This window comes from Micrasema longulum, unplaced genomic scaffold, assembly GCF_059751315.1.
Source record: "Micrasema longulum isolate JH-2025_06_02 unplaced genomic scaffold, ASM5975131v1 h1tg000147l, whole genome shotgun sequence".
Lineage (NCBI taxonomy): Eukaryota > Metazoa > Arthropoda > Insecta > Trichoptera > Brachycentridae > Micrasema > Micrasema longulum.
In genome coordinates this window covers 790,616-813,083 of record NW_028277353.1, presented here as the reverse complement: position 1 = coordinate 813,083, position 22,468 = coordinate 790,616, and the positions used below count along the sequence as shown (strand labels likewise).

At 30.1% G+C, this 22,468-nt stretch overlaps 2 protein-coding genes across 14 annotated transcripts in view; both read left to right on the top strand.

Annotated features, from left to right (window-relative positions):
- Nucleotides 1–8,463, top strand: part of sky (GTPase-activating protein skywalker) — a 100,563-nt gene extending 92,100 nt beyond the window's left edge. For 2 of the 10 annotated variants that reach the window (XM_088242608.1, XM_088242605.1), the window contains 5 exons: nt 402–570; nt 2,387–2,479; nt 4,054–4,212; nt 5,966–6,189; nt 7,558–8,463. In XM_088242608.1, the coding sequence (XP_088098734.1) occupies nt 402–570; nt 2,387–2,479; nt 4,054–4,212; nt 5,966–6,189; nt 7,558–7,699 (787 nt within the window). In that variant the 3' untranslated portion in view covers nt 7,700–8,463. Of the gene's footprint in view, nt 1–401; nt 571–1,079; nt 1,110–1,642; nt 1,730–2,386; nt 2,480–4,053; nt 4,213–5,965; nt 6,190–7,557 lie in introns of those variants that run through there. The other 8 variants (XM_088242609.1, XM_088242606.1, XM_088242612.1 and 5 more) reach the window with 5 other exon arrangements.
- A 3,657-nt stretch (nt 8,464–12,120) lies between these two features.
- Nucleotides 12,121–20,556, top strand: LOC148284126 (sodium/potassium-transporting ATPase subunit beta-1-like). Of its 4 annotated transcripts, XM_088242602.1 has the most exons (8): nt 12,121–12,362; nt 13,605–13,733; nt 13,811–13,921; nt 16,508–16,594; nt 17,217–17,461; nt 18,031–18,108; nt 18,320–18,404; nt 18,543–20,556. In XM_088242602.1, the coding sequence occupies exons 1-8, from the start codon at nt 12,230–12,232 to the stop codon at nt 18,647–18,649; spliced, it is 975 nt and encodes a 324-aa protein (XP_088098728.1). In that variant the 5' UTR covers nt 12,121–12,229; the 3' UTR covers nt 18,650–20,556. The 4 variants fall into 4 exon arrangements, 3 of the variants coding, with proteins under 3 accessions (XP_088098728.1, XP_088098729.1, XP_088098730.1); XR_015825398.1 differs by lacking the exon at nt 17,217–17,461 and having other exon boundaries at nt 18,543–18,593; XM_088242603.1 differs by lacking the exon at nt 18,031–18,108.
- The last annotated feature ends 1,912 nt before the right edge of the window (nt 20,557–22,468 follow it).

Below are 22,468 nucleotides of genomic sequence, written 5' to 3'. Positions count from 1 at the left end.
TGCAACATAAATAATGCCGTTCATTCTGCATCTCATATTTACTTACTTACTTGTTTTGGTGCTTTCAAATTTTATCACCGGTTTACATTTGCTACTTCTAATTTTAAAAAGTGAAAATCAGTTATAATATTGATCCATACTTATTATTGGTTGTTGAAAATAATTATTTTGTAAAACAGGCATTTGTCACTTTGATATTCGTGTACTTAATCATATCAAGTCACTTTTAAGACTTAAATAATTATCAGTATTTAGAAAATTATTTGAGATTATGCATGAGTTTCAGTGCTATTATTGCATGTTATCAAAAATTCGGCTCATGGTTTTATACATTTTTATTTGATTTATGGTTTATTTTCCCGAAACTTATTTACATAAATTTTTTTAACACATTTACACAGCTCTCAGTACATATCTCGGGTATTCATAAAGACAGAGATGGTGCTCAAGTCTCGCTCAGTCCTTAGCGGGTCCCGCCAACTCGTACGATCACGCTCCACAGACAACCTTCCCACCAGCCAATCACAAGTCAACATACAGATGATGTCGCACACTCTCACCATTAGAGAGGTATGATTGAATTAAGGTTATTTATTCATTAGTTTTTACAATATGTACAATTACTTTTTTTTTTTTTAAAATGTCAAGTTTTTACTCTACTTCCATTAGAAAAATATAGTAATATTACTAACATCAAATAAAATACACTGAAATTAAATTTTAAATTTATACATATTATAGTATTTGCACTGTTACTTAATCTAATCTATCTTTGTTCCAAAATTGTTGTAATTTGATCAATTTTTAGCTTTAACGTTGTGGTTTTCCACAACTATAACATATTTTTAAATAATTTTGAAGTCGGGATATGTTATTGTTTACAGCGTAAAATCTGTTTATTTGATGATTGATGTCTCGAAAGTTTTTTTTCACATTGATTTAGTAATAAAAAAATATTTTATTTCGATATATTATTGTACTGGGTGGAGGGAGGTATACTGGTGTATAACGACTGGGTAATTTAGTAATTATTTTAAGACTATGGGAAGTGAGAATATGGTATTTGCTTGGTTTTACAGAGGTTGTCTGAGGATACGTGTAAACAAATGGTATTGGTATAAATATATATATCTTACTGCCTGGGTTGTATTTGTTGTATTTTCTTAACAACTAATTGTTATGTCTCATTTTTAATCGAGTGTTAATATCACCGCAATAGGTTCATAATAATACACCATTTTCATAATAGTACATAACGTACAAACCAGATATGTAATTCTTTAAAAAAACTTGTATATGATATAGGAAGTGTGTTTTTCACCCTTCGTTCGATTATCATAGCAAATTTTGACTTTTTGTACATCTACAAAAGCATAGGTATTAGGTGAGATGCATCAGAGAAATAATTTTAAAAGTATGTAATTTTTTAGTAATGGATAATTATTGTGGTTGAGGTGGATAGAAATAATATGTAATTTTCCAATATACCTGTTTTAAAATGACCCTACATGATGTAGAAAAACCTTTTACACAATGAAATATAATATATACAAAACTGAATATGTTTATAAATGAATGATGAGGAGAGATGACAACGGGTAATATAGCGATATGAGTGTCTGTTGTCATGCTGCTTGGATAGGGCTCTCATTCTCCGGGCCCCCGAGGTTTGGCTATGGGCGTGTTCCCAATCCACTCCATCAATTCTCTCATCCTCCAACAGGCGGAAGTAAGTTCCGGAATACGTAGGACCACTTGATTTGCCGTATATTACATCACTGTTCACATGTCATCACTTCCCTAGGAAGAGTTTGGCTTTTAAAATAGTTTTCCACATGTATAATTTGTAAATATGTATGTTTTCATTTAATTAGGAGTTTCGTTAGTTTTATTCATGAGATGATGAACACAAACATGCACTACATTGCTTTTATTTTTAAGCTTGATTTAGATCTTTTTGACTTAGTTATTCTGTAAATATTTCTGCATCTCGAAATAGTTTTCTTGCTAGACACTTACATTGTATATCTCTCATTAACCCCTCGGATTACTTTGCCGATTAGTACCTATACGCAACCACAAATCTGATTACCTCTTATCTATCACGATAGGAACGAGCACCGGAGGACAGAACTTCATCAAAATCTTTGTTTGCTTTATCTAAAATAAATTGCTTAGATTCACTCAATCTAATCCAATAATAATTTTGAAGATTTCGCAATTCTTAAAAAAAATATGCCTATTCTATTAATTACTCATGAATCAAGTGAAAGTAGTTCTAAACTGATTTAAGGAAAGATAGTAACAATTTTTTTTAATGAACAGATTTGTGGGAGTGTAACTATCGGTGTTTTTATTGCTTGTCATTGCATGATCATGTCCACAGACCTCCGACACTTTTTACCTCGCTTCTTGGTTACCATTCTCAAGAGCTGTTGTATCCGGTGACTGCCTTCGTTCCTTACATCTTCACAGTCAGGTTTGCTTATTTTCGATTACTGACACCTAAGTAATTTTTAGCACTTCACAATATTCTTCACAATGTCTTTTCATTATTTTTCATAGTATGTACCGTGTTTATAATGTATTTATAACTTAATGTAAATTGAATAATACACGTGTGATTTTATTTTGTTTATTTTTATTGTGTCTCTTTGTTTTGCTTCTTTGAAATTATGTGTTACACTAATGACTGCACCTCATAATTCATTTATTTATGTACTATGTATATTTATGTACTATGTATACTATGCACTGGCGGCTCCTGACCGAAAACATTGGCGGTGCATTTTTTACATGTTGTCAACTTGTATATTATTAAGTTCAATAATATTATAATAATATGATAGGTCTGACGTGATAAACGAGCAGTAGTATGACAGCCCGCGCATCGGAACTAGAAACGCTAAATGCGCCCAACATAATACGCACGTTATAGTTAACTAAATTTGTACTAATATCATGTCATTACGCATGTTCAAAGTGACATTTCGTTTGAAATTCAAATCTGCGCATGCGTCGGCAATGCCCGAAATATGTATATTATCTTCTCCCTCTAACGCACAATTCATCGGTATGAAGCATTGTCTGTCTCGCTCAAATGACGATTTTAGGAGCAAAAACGTGCAGTATTGAAAAAAAATCGAGACACGCGTCAGTCGCAAATGAACCTCAAATGGCCGGCTGATAAAACAAGTAACTGTTTAAACAGAACAAACCCTAAACACACCGCTATATGGCTGTTCCTTTTTAAACTGAGAAGCAATTCTACCACCAACCACAAAATCTTACTAAATCTACCCTGTATTTTTTTAGAAAAGGTTGATTGTGTTCTATAAAAATGACTGAAATTCCTTATCTGTGAGTTTCGATATTTGCAAATATTTAAATTTATTAAAAATATTATACAATAATTATTACTTATTATAATATATGATCGTGGCATCCAATATTCACATCAAAATGCTGGGACTCAACTTTGCGATTTCTCTTACATTGAGAATAGTGAGTCGTTTTTTTACACTGTTATACCTTTTATAATATGTGAAATATTGTGTTCAGGCAGATGAAAAATACAGTTCTGTATGTGTAATAGAACCAGAACCTCGGATGATAGTTTTCGACTCTATGGCTGCTCTCAGGTAAAAATTCTGAAGAAGGAAATCGAGTGGAGATAAATCCGCCTCGTTGTGTAGTGGTTGGTGCATTCGCCTGCAATTCTTGAGGTCCTGGGTTCGATTCTTGGCAGGGTGGATGTGAAATATTAACCACTGGATGCGGAAAGGGGAATGATGATGATGATGATGATGATAATTAAACACGGGGATCGTGATAATGAGTTGACTTCAAGAATCTGTTTCAGATCAATAAAATATAATTATAGCGGAGGTGCTATTAAAAGTATATTTTTTATTTGTATATGTTGTATTCCGACAAAGATGAAAAATAAATATTTTATAATATTAAACTGGAATTTGTATCATAGTTACATAGGTCAGTTCCTAATAACAGTATTCATTCTAAACAATATTATAACCAACATGTTTGGTACAGCTTTTCACACTGTGGTCTTGGCTTCCTGTGAGGATCACCATGTATCAGCCGGTACTCCTGTACACTACGGAGGAACATGGATGTTCCTTGACCACCTTCTACGTGAGAGTAGAACAACATGAACCAACCCTGCTAATGATCAAGACATGTAACAATGAGGTACGCTTTTTATTTGTTATTATTATTGGAAGTTAACTATTGTGTGAAACTGCTCCGCTGTAGAGGAAATTTGTTTTATTTGTTTACAATATTTTAGTCTTAATTTACCCGCCCGTTCCTGTGATGTAACCGGCTTGCAAATTGCACTTAATTAATTAATACCTCGGGAATTTTTTGTAATCTTCAAGTAAATCCTAATACACAAGGAAATATTTGTGTCGCATGTATAGGTGTATTAGATAATTTGAAATGAAATATTTTGTCTATCAGGATCTCTGAAAATATCAAAATATCGACTACCCTGAAACAAATATATAAAACATTCATTTGACAGAAAGAGATGTAATCTAATTAGATCACTAAGAAAGACCCATATAATTTTAATGAGATGAAGATAGGCTGTGATTATCAGGCGATCATTTCCTAACCTCAGGTTACCTAAGGTTAACCTAAAGTAATACAGGACTCGGGGGAGTTTTTTCCCACAGTATGTTATAAGGTTAAAAACACAAAACAGAGACTTCTACCCATTTGTAAAAAAAGGATTCTTGGGATATTCGATATTTTACAGAAGAAATACTAATAACCTAAAACAGTTCTTACTGGAATGTGTGAAGGGCATCAGCTGACGAAATAAAGTGGCTTGATCACAAAATCGACAAACCTATCAGTGCTAAATGCTCACAGAGCAACAATGCATTGTCATATGCAACATTTGTTGTGGATAAAGGAAATATGTATCAGGATGATGCTAATTAAAAAATGTCCCGATTTATTTATTCACAACATATTTTTATTTACATTTATTGAGATGCAAGTTCCAACTCCATGGGACTTAAGTCCCGTGTTGAGTTTGAAAAAATACTATACATGAGGGTATTAGAAGCAAACAATGTTTTGTTTTTGAAATTCTTTTTGTTTATACATATATTGTTTATTGGTTATGGCATAACTAGGTGTTCCAATTTTATTTGTACAACTATCTAAAATAAATACATTACATAATCCAAAACCCCCTTTCCTAGTTTTTTATGTACATCCACGTTAATTAAAAATATCAAAACAATTTATTTTTTAAAAAATAGGTAAAAAGCTCATGGTTAAAACATTGAACATAAAAGTTTGATTATTTTGTCAGTTGGTTTACTTCACCTGCAGTGCCCACTTGACTTTCGATCAATGTTTTATTGCAATAAAAAAATAACAACGCTTCGTAAAGTAAACATTCCATTTTTATAAAAATACATATCATAACAAAGACCAATGTGCAAAAAATGCGACTTTAACTTTCTTTTAAATTTGATCTTCTAAGGTTATATATTATAAAGTTATATATTATTTGTATTCCAGGTTTAAAAAAAAAATTATTTAAATATATAAAACTCTTCAAGCACAAGATCTAGTCTCTTTTTTGGAAAGTTACAGTTATAAGATAAACTAAATATACAAAAGTAGATTGTAATAGAAAAAAAAACATGTATCATTTTATGTAACTATATTCATTTAAAAAGATTTTTTTTACAAGTATCGAATGGTATACTTTTGTATCTATCAAGTTGCGACATAAAGTATCAACAAAAAAAATTAAACCGCTCTGGTGTAAACTTGGAGAAAATCACATGCGTCATTGTTCTACGATCATGATGATGTGTAAATCCATATTTGTAGACATGAATCTATTAATTTTGATAAACGTAAGTTCTATCTATTGAGGTTTTTCTTTCATCATGTTTTAATCTATTTTGTTTTAAAGGTGTTTGGCGCTTACTGCTCATCACGCTGGTACGAGCGCAACATGAGAGATGAGCGTGGTAACCGGCAAGCGTACTTCGGCACCGGGGAGACCTTCCTGTTCTCCCTCTACCCCGAGAGGGCCAAGTACCCATGGGTGGGCTGTGCTGAGGGCTCCGACAGGGTGGGCCACGGCGCCGAGCTCTTCATGGCTGCCGATGCCAAGATGATCACCGTCGGCGGAGGGTGAGTGCACCACTCTCTGTACACCCTGTATTTGTGGGATCTCAATGCCGCCCCTTTAAGTTCCTAAAGCTAACTGTCGTATTTTCTAGATTATAAGACTTTGTGGTGCGTTTTATAATTGATGGTACCTATCTATTAACCACTATGAAATTGTGATAGAATTGTAAAAAAAAATTGTCCCTAATTACCGTTCAAATGTTGACAATCAGACAATATTATGATATTCATTGAAACGAAAAGATTGTGTGTATGATAAAAGCATGGAAACGGAGCTGCAGGACGTAAATTTGACTTAAGTGAATCAAATATTCGATTTTGTGGAAAGACACAGATAATGCTTACAATAAAGCTTACCAACTGAATCTGAGAAAAATAAAATATATTTTGAAAATCAAGAATGTAAAATGTTTATGAACTTATTCAGAGGTTTTATAAACTCCTATTTTCTTATATTTGGTTATTACACTTACAATACTAAAAAAAACTTACTGCCATAGAATTAAGAATAGTCCAGAAGGAGCGTAGAATCATATTTGAATACATCGGACTGTGTCCAATAATTCCCCCACTTAGACACACTTTCGCCGCGCGCATACTTCAAGTCACCGAGTAATATTGCCAGATCGCGAAGAATATAACCATAACACAAATGTAGGGTAAAACAAAATAATTTGCTAATTTTTATTAAATTTTATTGTGCACTCGGAAACATTGATTGACACAACAGAGTAGATAAGTAAAGGGTCATTTAATAAAAGTAATTGAATTTATGAACTTTGAACTTAAAATATAAAACAAATTTTATTTTACATAAAATTGATATTTTTATATCATGTTAAATAATATTTTATGTTTTAAAGATAATGTCGGCCAAATTTCCACCACGGCGTTGTTTAATACGAGGTTCAATTTTCATTATTTCTCTTATTATATGAGCAAAGTAGGGTAAAATAATTTACTACCCTGGCAACACTAACGAAATTTCCATTTTGTTTCTTCGACAATCTAACAGATGAAAAAATAAAGCAATTTTTAAGTAATGCATTTGTGACAAACACATTCATTTGATAATTACACATGAAATGTGATTGCATCCTGTTTCTTTAAGATCCTAGTAGTATTTCTACACTTTAAAAGGACACAACACGGCATGGTTAAATTCGAATCAGGAGTTGCGTACTGAGCGACGTCTACAAAGAAACCATTGTTTCTAAACGTAAACCTACTCATTTATGAGTAGTTGAGTTGCCTTCTGTTTGATGTGCGTATGCAGTTTCTGGACTATTCTTAATTCTATGCTTACTGCATATAAACTAATATTCTTGAAGTTTTCCATTTCATGTTGTTCTACATATTGTATTTTTTCAGAGGGGGACAAGCAATATGGATGGATGAAAACATAAGGTTTGGTAAAACTGATCACTGCCAAACCTTCAACAATCCCCCGCTGTGTCCGAGTGGGGACTTTGAGATTCGTGTATTAGAAGTTTACGGATTTGCCGGAGCCTAAGTTTAGTTTGTAAATTGACAAATTTTATTGCTCTCCCCTGTGTTCTAGTATCAAATGAAGTATTATCAGTTATCTACGTAATATAGTGATTTATACAAGACTTTGTGTCCTTCTAATCCCACCTGAGGATGTGTTACATTTGTAAGAGTTATTAGGCCTTATTATAAGCAATTTGTAAAAATCATAAATGCCATATATGTTTAAATAAAAATCATTATTGATTTTGTGAAGCTCAAAATATTATTTCATTCTAAAGCTTTATCTAGAAAACATTGCAATTCTGAACAAATTAGATTTTCATTATTTTTCTTGTCTTTACGAGACAATTTATTCTGAGATGTTATTTTCTGATTCTTGAAAAAAATATTATCCTTGAATTTGAATTTATATAGCATATTGTTATTATTTTATTTATTCGCAAAGAAATTTATCGTTTAATGTTATTAATAAAATTCAAAATTTTGTTAAACCTGAAAACTTTAAACGGAAGTGTTGAGTGCTGTAAAATGTTTATAAATTTTAATACATAAAAAAAAAACTAAACATGTTTCCTGAATATGTATACATATTATAGTAATATGTGTAGTAAATACACAATTATCAAGTATTTCAATGATTGAACTCAATTTAACTCTCAATAAAGATAAATTTTCAACAACATATTGAGTATCTCCAAATGCTTGTAGACAAGGCTGGATTTTAAAAAAAAATCTCCATCTCTGTTGCAATAAATTTCAGAGTAAATTTTGTTATGAAAAAAAAAATTTCACTATTGAGTAAAAAAAAAATTTTTTTTTCTGTAAAATATGTATGTATAGTCTTATGAGACTGGATGTATTATACACATACAGTTTCAATTTGTGATAAATTGTTTATAGCATTAAAAGCTTAACTCAAAATAAGCTTTAAAAAATAAATGTCTTTTCACATCCATAAATATTATTTTATTATAATAACTGCCACTAGGTATGGTGTTTTCAATATTGTGGACATTAACAATTTTGACTCCGTGTATGATTTATCACTCCGTATGTATTCAACTTAAAATATCTTCTAAATTCTTTTTGTAAGAAAAGAAATATTAGTGTTCCTATGATTTACCCTAATATTAAACATTTTGGGGCATTTTCATCAAGTTATAAATAACCCAATATTAAAAAAAGATAATCAAGCTGGGGTAGAGTGGGATTCGAACATCAGACCTCTGACCTGCGAGTCCGCGACACTAGTCACAGGACCGCAACCGGTTTTGTTAAAATGAAACATTTAAGACTAGTTATACAAAACAGGTGTCTCAAAAAATCTCTTCCACCGGCAGTAGGTTTAGTTACACGAGATATTGAATTGTTTTCCTATCAGTGAAGTCATGCCAAAGTTGTTTACCTGTGGGATTTAGTAAAACTTGCACAGCTTTTCTAAGATTCTCTATGTTATGTTTTGTAGTCCTTTTTCTATTCCAATGAAAAGCTAGTTTACGAATCATTTATAAGTATATGTTCAAGAATTATTAATTTATTGAGCCATTATTCTGCTTATATGTGGATATATTTTTTCTGTCAATATTTCCAAGCCTCTGTATAGTTTCCTCAGTTATGTGTAATTCAATCTGATTTATTTGTAGTATATTTTTTATCATTTTCTGTGAAGAATTGTATGCCACATGATTACATTTTTGCTGCCCTGATTTGTATCATTAAAATACTAATATTTTGTTTATTGAATTATTTATTAATCTCGAGAATTTGTGGGTTCTGAATTTAATTATTTTTTATTTACAAAATTTTAAAAATACAATATTAAAATATGCATTATTATTGCGCAAATTTTATTCAATTTGGTATTGTTATGTCCTCATAATTTCTACTATGATATTTGGAAATATAAATACATTAAAAATCTAGTGGCTGTAAATAAAATAAAACAAATTTTTACAACATTTACAAAACAAAACATTGTTCATTCAAGTTTGTAAATAGATTTATCTGTTATTTAGAACTTATGTGTTGATTTTTTTTAATAGCCGTATTAAAAATAATTTTCAATTTACTATTCTTTCCATAAGGATTATATTATGTATTTTTGTAAGCATATTTTATACACACTTGCATATAAAAAATAAATGTATATCCAATGATCCCACACTAGGTTAGATTTTGATTGTATAATTCATTATAAACATCGAAATATTTATTTGATAAAACATTTTGTTTAGTTGATTTTTTATACTAATGGCCAAATCCGCAAAAGAAGACTCCGTGACAATACATGTATGTTTATATTTTAGTATTGTAAACCTATCTTTTCATTTTCATACGTAGTGCAATACTCATCTACAACATAATTACATATTTAGTATTGAGAACTGTGACTGGGAAGAGTGATTTTTATATCCTTTTAATATTAGGAATATTATTATGGAATACAATTAAGTTATTTAACCTAAAAATTATATTTTACGTTCTAATATACGAGTATTTGTTTTAATAATAAATTTTGAGCATTTAAAATCTATTGTGGGATTTGAAAATTTGATCGATTGAGTAATATACAAATAATTCTTATAAATTATTATCGGATAAAATACTAGTTGTTTTGTTTGTCTTATTTTACCACTGTTATTATTGATGTCTATTTTTACATATTGATCTATTTAGAATAATCTAAATTGGCAGTTCTTTTGTTATTTTATATTATTTGAATTCAAAATATAATATTTTTGGTAATATAATCATCCCATCAGATTTAAATAGTGTTTAAAATTATATTATGATAATACTTTGATGTATGTCTCTTACTTTAATGCGTGGGTTATAAACCCTTTCCTGTTAACATTGTATGCGTATGAATCGAAGATTGGAGTATTGCATAAGGCTGTCTGCCGGTCTAATTTACGTAAAGTCTCTTATATATTCAGAGCAAGTACATATCGGAACAGATTGATTAGGGAAACTAATCCAGGTTTGGCTGTATCATGTAACCTTAGTGTGTGTTACCTTGTAGATTGTGAATAAAAACTATTTAACTCTACGAGTATAATGTGTAAAAATAGATTTTCATTCCTAAAACTGTTGTTTATAAGTGTTTGAAAAATCAAAATTGCTCCAGTGCAGTGTATAACTTATGCTTAATGATATTCTCAGTATCTACTAAATGTTACGAGTAATCGTTTATTTTTTAACAGTAGCTATAAGGAAAATAAATTGTAATGGATGTATATTGTATGCTCCTTCCTAAACTGCAGTTTTCCACAATTTGTACTAAAACCATTATATACCCCGATGTTAGGTTATGTTGTTTAGTGTAAATATTATATATTTACACATTTTGTTAGGACGAGTCGTCTGTGCCTCTTAGTGGCAGCACCGGTATATAGTAAAAAACTGTGTTAAGAGCCCTTTCCATGCGCTCGCTAAGGAAAGTGGCCGAATAGATGTGTAAGTTCCCTCAGTTAAGGGTCATTTCATTTTATTTACAGTGTACAGTCTAGTCTTTATTTGTGTTTCTGTTATGTATTTGTTCCCATCGCGGGACTTCTAGAACCCATTTAGCTACCGCTCGTTCTGCCGATCAATCTTTCCCTCACTGCATCCACCTTTTCATATAATATTGTGTGTTACAGTACAGAATTATAGGTGTTGTGTCACTTCATAAATATTATTCTTGATTCGCAAGTAAGGTGTACAAATATTTCCTTATAATTGTTAAGCTTAGCGTGTCAATGTTTCACTAGCTGAAGGTTTAGCTCTGTGCAAATTATTTATTGATAAATGTTTCGACATTGTTTCTAATTGGATATTATATTAATATTTATCTTCCTTCTGTGTTGTTAAATACATATATATAAACTGTTACATTCGAGTAGCGTTATTGTTCACATATTGTAGATCTTGGCAAATATTGCCTTGGGCTAAAATCATTTATTATTTGTAATGTAAATGTTCAAATGTTGCTTTATATCGTGTAGAAAATATATACCAGCCTTATTAAAATGTCTTTTATTTTGTGATTAGAAACATTATTCTTTACTCCACCACAGTTTATGATTTTATGTTCTAGGGGGCGCAGAGTTAGTGCCCCGACGTCGTTGTACATTGTACCACAGAATGTTGGCATAGTGGCAGTAGGCCCCTGACTGGAATTAACTTCCCTTACTAGGGATGTTGGCATATTGGATACCTAAGTCGAAATATTTTTTATTTTGTTGAGCTTAGGACAATTGTATTTACTATAAAGTTTCAATTTTCATATGAAAGTGCAAAAATGAAAATAAAACTCTGAAAAATGTGTATTGTTGTTTTTCTGTTATTAATAACAGAATGGGGACTAGGAGTGTTGACCAGGAGGAAGAAGAAGAATAACAGCTTAAATTATTAAGCAAGTACTACCTTTCTCTATATTTTCAAGACGGAAATTCTATTTTTAAAATTTATTCATAACGTTACAAGAGTGGGTTTTTGGTAATAATTGTATCTATAATTTTATAACAATTTAACCGTTTCATATTTTGGTGTCTTATGTGAAGTGCCAGAAATGGAAATAAGTGCACACTCAAATGAACAGTATATAGATGAAGAAGACGATCAGAATTTCTGCAGGCGTTGTTGTAACTTCTGTTACAGCAAAAAAGATAAAACATTCTGTAAGAGAGATAAGAAGAGTTGGGGTAAGAAATAAAATTAATATTTTATTTATTTGGTGTATACAATTTTGGATAGTGTTGTTGTTTTGTATGAATTAAAAATATTGGCGTTTTCATGAAAACTCACCATATTTCTGTGCACGTGCCTATGAAGGTTTGCTGTTTATGCTAAGAGATTTATTTACTTAGCATATTATGTGTGAATATAAATTTGGTTTCTGGCCCTGACCAGTTTTAATTCACAATAAATCTATTAAGGGGTTATTCCCCATTACTAATGCACTTTTGCTATTTTGTTAATTTTTATCACTTCATAAAAGTTTGCTCAGTGTGAATAAAAAATATTGATTAAAACTATTAAGATTTAGTGACCGACCGAAACAAGATTTGCATCGAAACTGAAACTGAATTTCGGCTGAAACCAAAACTAAAGTTACTTCTAAACACCCAAAATGATGTGTTTTTATTGTTGTTATTATTACTTGCAAGTTCATAAAAATAAGTGTTACATAAAATACACAATAAAATAGAAGGCTTAAATTTTATAAGTAAATTTGTTTTTTTTTTTAGCGCTTTTTGGTTCGCTATTGTGTTGTACATATAATATACTATACTGCACCATAGGAACTTTAAATTATTCGCTTTAAAGGAATTACAAAAATACAAATATGAAAGATCTTAGAACTATAGTCAACAAATCACAAAATCGGCTGAGTCACGAGCCATAAAATGCAAACAGCCAAACATAATCTGACACATTCCGATTGTAGGTGTCAGCTGAGCCGAAGTTTCGGTTAATTTTTCGTCAAAACCGAAACTGCCGCCAAAACTTGTTTTAAAGGCCAAAACCTAAACCGAAACTTCCGGCGACCACTATCAAGATTATTCTTATCTATCATCATCATAATTTTAATATTTATTTTAAAATAATATTTTATTATTTCATTTAATATTTTTCACTATCATCATCATTCCCTTTCCGCACCTAATGGTGCATAGGATACTGCATTGGTACACCAATCGCAGCATATATTGATCATTTTTTGTTACATGAAGGTAAGATTATCAGTCTTACGCTTCAGGTGCAAGTCCAGGGACTATGAAATATTTTAGTTCGAAAGCACATTTTTAAATAAATATTTTCATGTCAACCATGTCGGGAATCGAATCCAAGATCTCTTGCATGGTAGGCAAACACACTGACCAGTACACCATTAGGCCGAATATTTAATTCGTTTTTTTCAATCTGTAAATTTTTTATTACAGGACTCCTATTGCTTTATTATATAATGTTTATTTTCATTTTGCTTGCAATATTCTCCTTAATGCTGTTAATTATTTTTGAAATTATGGAAACTAAAGGGAAGCCTATTCTGAGCATCAACCCGGACACTAGTAAGTTTAGTACCATTTTCAAAGTAAATAAAAATAAGAAAAATAAATAAATATTCATGTTCTATTAAATTTTTTAGCGCTTTCTGTTTTTCCTTTGCTCTGTTTAAAGTCTCCATTGATATGGTATTATACATCGGACAAAGCAAGATATACAAAATATACTAGTCTAATAGACAAAAAACTATCAGGTATGTATTAATACAAATTTATTATTTTATGTATTGTACTAAAATTTACAGTTAGCTTAAAATATTCAAATATGAAATAAATATCCACGTGTTTTTAAACTAAAAAAATGTTTCCACGTACTACTTTTTTTCATTATCTTCATTAAACATTATTATTTGTTTGACAATTGTAGTCTGCATTACTTTACGGGTTATTTAACCCATCACATAATGCAGAATGTAAATATAAGTTAGAAGTTAATGAATAAAAAGCAGATAGCTGCTAAACTGCTGATATGTACAGAAAAATATTTTCCGCAGAAGCCATATTCAGCAAGCGAATTGCCCTTTTGATGGGTGAATTCTAAGTTGCATTTATACGGCTTCTGAGTGTGTAAAACAGTGCATGAGATCTTTTCTTCTTCGATGGCGCTACAGCCCAAATCGAGCCTTGGCCTCCTTCATCTTTTGCCTCAAACTCCGCCTGTCCTCAGCACCCATTTTCCGATTTGCAACTTGTAGAAGCTGTGCTGTATCTATTTTTACGTTATCCTCCCACCTCAGTTTGGGTCTTCCAATCCTTCTTTTACCTTCTGGATGTCCAGTTTTGACTTTCTTAGTTACTCGCCCATCAGGCATTCTTTGTACGTGTCCAGCTTATCTCCAAGATATTAGGGGCTTCATATATGCTGAACAATTTGGCATTTTGCCTAATGCGCCACTCTTCTCCATCTTTCATGGGACCACAGATTCGGTGAAGAACTCTCCTTTCAAATATGTCCAGCGTCTCAGCGGACATTACTGTCGTTTTCCTAATTAAGTAATTAACTAGTAACTAGTAACTAAATAATAATTTCCTGTAAGTTTCCTAATTACATTTCGTGAGAAGAGAGCCCAAGTACGTGAACTGGTTGACTGCCTCAAAGGAGTAATTATCTGTGAACTGTACCTCCTCCCTCTTACCTTACCTCTTGCTCTGGATGGGTTTCGGAGTGATAAACTTTGTTTTATTTTCATTCACTCTCAAGTCCACATCGCGTGCAGTGTTTTCCAGAGGATAGAAGATTTCCTCGACAGCTGTTAAAAATTTTCCAACTATATTTAGGTCATCTGCATATCCAACTATCTGACTACTCTTGAAACATATATGGGAGCCAGTATCGATTAATGTTCTGCGGATGACATGTTCCAGCACTAAGTCAAAGAGAGTCTATTCGTTTGCTTAAGTCAATATGTGTCGTAAAAATCCCTGAGAAAATTATTGAGTTTAGTAAATCTTTTATACTAAATTTTTACAAGAAAATTGTCAATTACATGGCATGAAAATAATCATGAAATACATAATTATTTATTCTGTGTTTATTTATTTATTTGACACTTTATATACATATACAATAAATATACATATAAGGGCGGGCATATTGCCTTAAGGCAATTTCTTCCTACCTACCCAAACCGTTCAGTTTGAGAAAATTATAAATACATGGACATATTGAATCTTACAATTTTATACAAAAATTAAAAGCAAAGATTAACAAAAATAAATATAAATATAAAAAAAAATAACACTATACTATGAAGAGAGGAGAGGGGATGGGAAGGAAAGAAGAAGGATAAAGGAACAATTTAAATATTTAGATAGTGACATTTCAATCTTGACTTAAATGTAAATAAAGAAGGGGCGTCTCTAACATTAGTGGGTAGATTATTCCACAATCGAGCGGCTACTACTGTGAAAGAGGAGGCAAAAAAATTAGAGCGATGACAGGGATTAAAAGGGTTCTCTCGTTACTAGAACGAAGAGATAGTCCGTGTTGTGAAAGAGGTTGGATGAGCTCTCTCAGATAAACAGGCGAAGTGGGATTATTTAAAATATTGTGAAGAAGTGATAGAATGTGAATGTTTCTTCTATGCCTGATACTGAGCCAGTGTAGTTGCGTGCGATACTCGGTTATGTGGTCAAATTTGCGAAGATTAAAGATATAACAAATACAAATATTCTGCAATCGTTCTAACTTATCAAGCAATTCAGAGTTAGCATCTGGATAACATACATCCGCGTAGTCAAGGAGTGGAAGAAGTAAGCTCTGGACTAATGTTTGCTTAACATTAATTGGCAAGAAATTCTGTAATCTTTTAAGTGAGTGCAAACTGCTATAAAGTTTACGACTAACTTCGTTAACCTGATCGTGCCACTCTAAATGCTTATGAATGATAATACCTAAGTTTTTGACTGAAGTCATGAATGGAATTTCTGTACCATCTATTTTGAAAAGAGGAAGTGTGGAAAAATTCACCTTTGAATACATTTGTTTACTACCAACAAGTACAATTTGGGCTTTTGTTGGATTTATGAGAAGTCTATGTTTTTTTGTCCATGAAGAGATATGGTCGAGTGCAAGTGACATTACTCTTTGTGTTTCAACAATGTCGACGGGCTCGAAATGAATATACAATTGCAAATCATCGGCATATAAATGGTACGAACAGTGTTTAGGTAAGTGCACTAATATAATTTTCATAATAACACAAAAAGATGTTTGAAATTTGTAGATTCAAATAACTTACCTAATATTAAATCATTGATTCATTTATTTTCCTACACAGTTTATAAAGCAGATAATGTTGAGGACTGTAGAAGTGCTAGGAAAAAAAAAGAATCCATGTATGAATGCCAAGGAAGTAACTGTTCAGGTATTTAACTATTTTCTTATTTGTAGCAGCCGGATTACCACTTTAGTCGGAATATATAATTGGTTAGCCAAATTACAAAACAGTTCGCATTGTAAAAGGGCCAGACATCAAAAAAAAAAATCTGTTCCGTAGGTATTACACGCACCGTTGGGTCTTCGGGTATTTTCTTCTTAATAATAAGGTAATACTCATCAGCTAAATTCGTCAAGTCATATTTTTTCTCCTGTAGTATTTAGTGGATGTTCATTTTTCACCCGAAACTATGGGCAAACTATAGCTTCTTTTACATAATAAACATTATGGCTGACAGTTTGGTCAGCCGGAATGAATGAAAAAATATACTGTTTAATGTGGCGTGTAGCATTCAGCTAAAATGCAATACGGGTAATAGTCGATTGGCCCTTTTACAATACAGAGCTGTTTTGTAATTTGATTAGCCAATATGTGATCCAGCTAAAATTACAATCCGACTGTAACATCCCACATCAATTTATTTTGTTTCATTAGTGAACATTCCAATTCATAATGCTCAGATTTTTAAAATAATATAAATTTGTACATATTTATTAGATATAAATATATGCTTACAATTTGTCATGCAAAATGAGATAGTTTTTTATAGTAACTGCACCAAGCTTTGAGGTTTCTATGAGGGCATTACGTGAGAATAAAGCTTGTGAATTTGATGTGTCCTCGTTGGATGTATGTGGAAAACACCCATATGGATATACATCTGGTTCTCCATGTATTTATGTCAAATTAAATAAAAAACTGGATTGGGTACCAAAACCCTACACTAAAGATTCCAATCTACCAGCTGATATGCCCGATGATATTAAGTCTCTAATTAAAAGAGAAAACTCGAAGGTATCTTTTTGATTTTACTTTGGAAGTAAACTATTTATTTATTTACTGAAATAATATCGGTACAAACAACTTTCTATTCATGAAGATAATGGGTCCAATCGTTGTCTGCTTGAAGAAAATATGAAATGATATTGAAAATATTTCATCCCAATTGGGTCAAACTTGGTAGTTGGGAGAATAGTTTAGCAATTTTACTGATTAATATGCAATATTTTTATATATATATACTCGTATTACCTAGTATCATCCAAAAATGTAATATGTAATCATTGAAAGTTAGATATGAGAAAAGTTGAATTGTTTTATTATCAGAAGAACCATATTAGTGGTGAGGTTTGATCCCTGCTCTACTATTACAGTTTAATTTATTTTCAACAGTTATTTATAACTAGTTTTTAATAATCCCAAATAATTCAATATTAAATTAACCCTGATAATTGACACTGTAATGCGATCCAAAACATCAGAAAAGAGTGGGAACGACACATTGCAATTATGCAACCCAGAAAAACTCACTGTGCAAATCGATAGCTGTAATGACTTATTTGATTTGTACTTAAATTTTACAGAAATTATGGATATCGTGCGAGGGCTACAATTTATGGGATAAAGATAATCTTCAGAGCATTAATTATTTTCCTAGTCAGGTTAGTTAGTATCTGTATTAACTGGTGAACTTTAAGAAACTAAATTAAATTAAACATTATTATATCTATTGATATTATATGTAAATATGATTAAAACTTACCTACCTAAAAAAAGCACTGAGATGGTACAAGTACCATCTCAGTGCTTTTTTTTAACTCGTCTAACTGTAGTAAAGTTTATTAACAATCATTCTATGTAATTTTGTTTCAGGGTATTGATGTTTTCTATTTTCCTTATACAACACAATCAAACCAACACTTGCCTTTGGTTGCTATTCAGATAGCAAGCCTAAATTGTAAGTTTAATTCAAATCAAACCTGTCTATCTCCCGTCGACATCTCAAATAATGTTTAGAAGTAAATGCATCCTTCTTATTTTACACTGGAGGAGTACAATAGAATACATGGCAGTAAATATTTATTTTTATTTTTAGATGAAAACATGTTATTAACACTATCATGTCGTTTATGGAATCAGGGAAATGATGTAGTGGAAACCTTGGTGCAAATATATGTACGACATGATAATGAAAGTATTTGAATTAACATACCCGTGGTATTTGTATTTGAGAGTTTTTGTAAAATAAAATAAAATACTTTTTTTCTAATTGATTTGTACAAAAACCTCAATATATTATATTGTATTAACCTTGAAATCCTTTGTGTTTTGAAATAAAACATTTTGTTTATCTAAACGGTTTATTTTTATTTAAATACTTATATATTTACAAATTTAGTTTATTCACGTCAATGGTTGCATAAGGTAAAAATTGAAATATAATGATTATGTATTTAAAATAATATTCAAGTTATGACTGTAACCTGGTATATAACAATTGTAATATTCTAGAAATTTATATTAGTTGAAAAATAAAAAAAACTATTGTAATTATTTGTATGTACATAATATTATTATCTAACAAAAATTAAGTCAAAAAATAATTATGTATCTTACACCTAATAATTTTTTAAACAATGTATTGTTTAAAACCTTCTCAATATTTAAGTGAAAATTTATACACAAGTTTTTAATCAATACCTAATTTTTTTTAAATTGATAAAATTAAACCGAACTTGCAAACTAAAAATATTATTTTCAATACCTAAAATTATTGTGTATGAGTCATAAAGTTTCAAAACCTTGGCGAATAATTATTTTAGTATTTCAATGCACATGCACGTACATAATAATTTTTAAAATATACACATGAATAACACATATATACAAATTTTTTTAAACTTTTAATTTTTTTTTTCTAAATTTGTCCAAAGTTGTTTTTTTAATTCTATATGTTTTTTGTATGCTAGAAATAGGACTTAAATAAAAATAAAAATACAGTAAATCACAAACAATAATACCTTATAGGCATAACACTAATAATATTTTTTATTAATCCGAGCCATTTACACAGTTTTTTACAGTAAACAGTTTGATTCCTACAAATGATTTATAAATTAATATTTACCCAACTATAAATAAACATTACTCAATTATGACTAATTATCATAAATGAAATGTGTACATATGTATAATATGGATTATATAATATATGCGTGCTACATTATTTGTGCATAAGTTTTCTTAATTGGCTGAATTTTAAAACTAGAAGTGAAATTTGAGATCTAGAAATAAATTGTAGAATTGTGTGTAAAATATGGGAGGGTTAGTGCCGAAAATTAAACTACAATTACTCTTCAATTGAAAGGAGATTAGCATTCAAAATTACTACAGGAAATATAAAATATCAAATGAAGGGTGCACGGTAAAAACAGAAACACTAACAGATAATAAATTTTACAAGAAAGCAAAAAAAAAAAGAAAAAAACCTTATTTGTTGGACACTGGGTTCATTTATTTAATAAAATTGATTTTCAATTGATGTAATTAATAAAACAAACAAAAACGTCTACTTTATATTTTTTTTTTAAATGCCTTTCTTCAACTGACAAAAATGAGATCGTTGCCCTATGTTTAATTCGTACAATTTTAAAACCCTATGTTCAATTCTTAAAATTTATAGGACAGGAAGTCACATTTTGTTCAGGAGAATAATTGACATTAATATCTCGAAAACATGCAATGAGTCCGTTTTAGCCATGTACCCTTCAAATGGCTGTTTATTGTAGGTAATACCATTTTGTAATAGGATTATTAAGAAGAATGTGAGGTTTTCTAATGTACATCTGGGTCCATATTCTAATAGGAAGTTAAAATTTATCTACAAAGTAAAATTAAGTTTTCTGTATGAAAAATAGAATATGATTAGTTTTTTTTCTAAACATGTTCAATTACAGGTTACTAACGAAGATACTTTAAATTTTCATACAAACATACACATTTTCATACATAAATATCGATGTTAGTTTATACCGTCTCGATATATAGGTACCGATGAAGATAGAATTTGTAATCGAAGCCCCGAGATTAAATAAAATAATAACAATATGGGTCAGTTGTAATTTAATTTCTATTCGAAAATTTTCTTCGATAATTTTTCCATTGGTTAATTTTACTTGACAATTGTGTGTAGTTTTAAATATTATTTTGATACAATATAATAAAAATCAGGTTCTAAATATCTAATGGTCTTTTGGGCATGTCTTCTATAATGATAATGCAATCAAGTAAAATGTTCTATATGAATTAATTGACTATTTAAAATATTAGAAAAAAAAAACACTTTTATCCATAGTAAAAAAAACTATTTCTTAATAATATATGATAGCTTGTTATAATATAATGAGCTGTTATTAAAATATATATTGTAACCACAATGGTGATTAATTTAATGTATTTGGGAATTTATGCATTCTTACAACGAAGTCTTAAAACATTTTACCATCAATTAAATCATTATAAAATTAATAAAACATATCAATAGAAAAAACCATTTGAAAATCAATTTATACCGGTTAAAATTTTTTTTTTGAAAATATCCACTTTCATAACAAAGCATTTTGTGAAACAGTATAAATTAATAATTTATTATACTTTAGTACAGTATTACCTATGAAATTTATTATGATATACCTAATTATACTATCATAATTATAAAAAATAAATTACAAAATACAACACTTAAAATAATTAAAATACTGGATATAAATTAGATACTCAAAACTAATTTTAATTAATTTTATTTTGTTTTGAATGTGATATGTACATATTAAGGTACTGTCTACAACCAGTTGAATATCTGGTTACATAATTGCTCAGCAAATGGATTTCTGTTTTATTGAAAAACATTGATTATCCATTTTATTGAAACTGATGTATGTAAAACACTTGAACGCTTTTAATTAAATAATGTTCATCACTTTTGTTTCTATACTAAAAGTAATATGCAGTTTAAATACTAACATATTGATTTTTTAGAAGTTATGATTTTTAAAAAAATATTTGAAAAAATAATTTTCTCGCTAAACACAACATATGTAATAATTTATTTAGATTTATCACAATTGGAGTAAGGTCGTAAGGAGTAAATCCTTGAGTGCTTTATAATATTTGATACTCTATAAACTTTTTTCCTGTACTTATCATCTACAGATTTAGCTGGCAAATTAATAAGATTTTAAAACAAATGTACAAGTCTGTCAAAAAATAACGGAGGATGCTGATGTTCTTATAGCTTTCCTCATACATTATTGTAAAACATCAGTACTATAATGGAACATTATGACCTTTTCATATCCAATCACAAAACAGGCCACTTATAATTTGATGCCAGCATAAAAATCAGTTCAGTTATAATATTGATTGTTTTAAACTCTTTTTGACAGACTTAAATGTAACATGTATGTACATAATAAGCATGTTATTGCAATATTATTATAAATAACAAACACTGTTGTTTTTATGATTCTCTCATACATAGGGGACCATGGGTAGGAAAAACTATATTTTTTTAAATGGTTGTCTTAGGTTTCCCTTTCGGGAAAAAGATTAATCAGCAGAGTAAATTGCTTACGTCAGCTAAGTTTATTGCATTTGGGAAAACACTAAAACGAATTTCGTAATGTGTAAAATTTATATATTATTTAAGTAAATATAGCAAGGCGGCGGCTCATTACTATCCGTGTATGAGTAGAATTGAACCAAGTAGGGGATATAATATTATGTATGTTATCCTGAACCAAGTGTGTCATTATCACCAAACTGTACTTTCTTCTAGTTATGACGGATATTTTTATTTATTTTAATTAATTTAACATGAAAAACTGTACATAAAGAAATTAAAACAGAATATTTCAGGTTAAACTTGCCAAAAAAGAGTCAGGCTCTTGTGTTTGGAATATGGAATATTACATATTTTTTCTGCTTCTCTTACACTTTTTCCTGTCTATTCAAATCAGTGCA

Excerpts from the sequence above, each read along its gene's own strand:
- LOC148284126 (XM_088242602.1), top strand. The coding sequence starts at position 12,230 with ATGGAAATAAGTGCACACTCAAATGAACAGTATATAGATGAAGAAGAC. Across the intron at positions 18,109-18,319 it reads TTAATTATTTTCCTAGTCAG|GGTATTGATGTTTTCTATTT; the intron begins GTTAGTTAGTAT and ends ATTTTGTTTCAG. Across the intron at positions 18,405-18,542 it reads TCAGATAGCAAGCCTAAATT|ATGAAAACATGTTATTAACA; the intron begins GTAAGTTTAATT and ends TTTTATTTTTAG.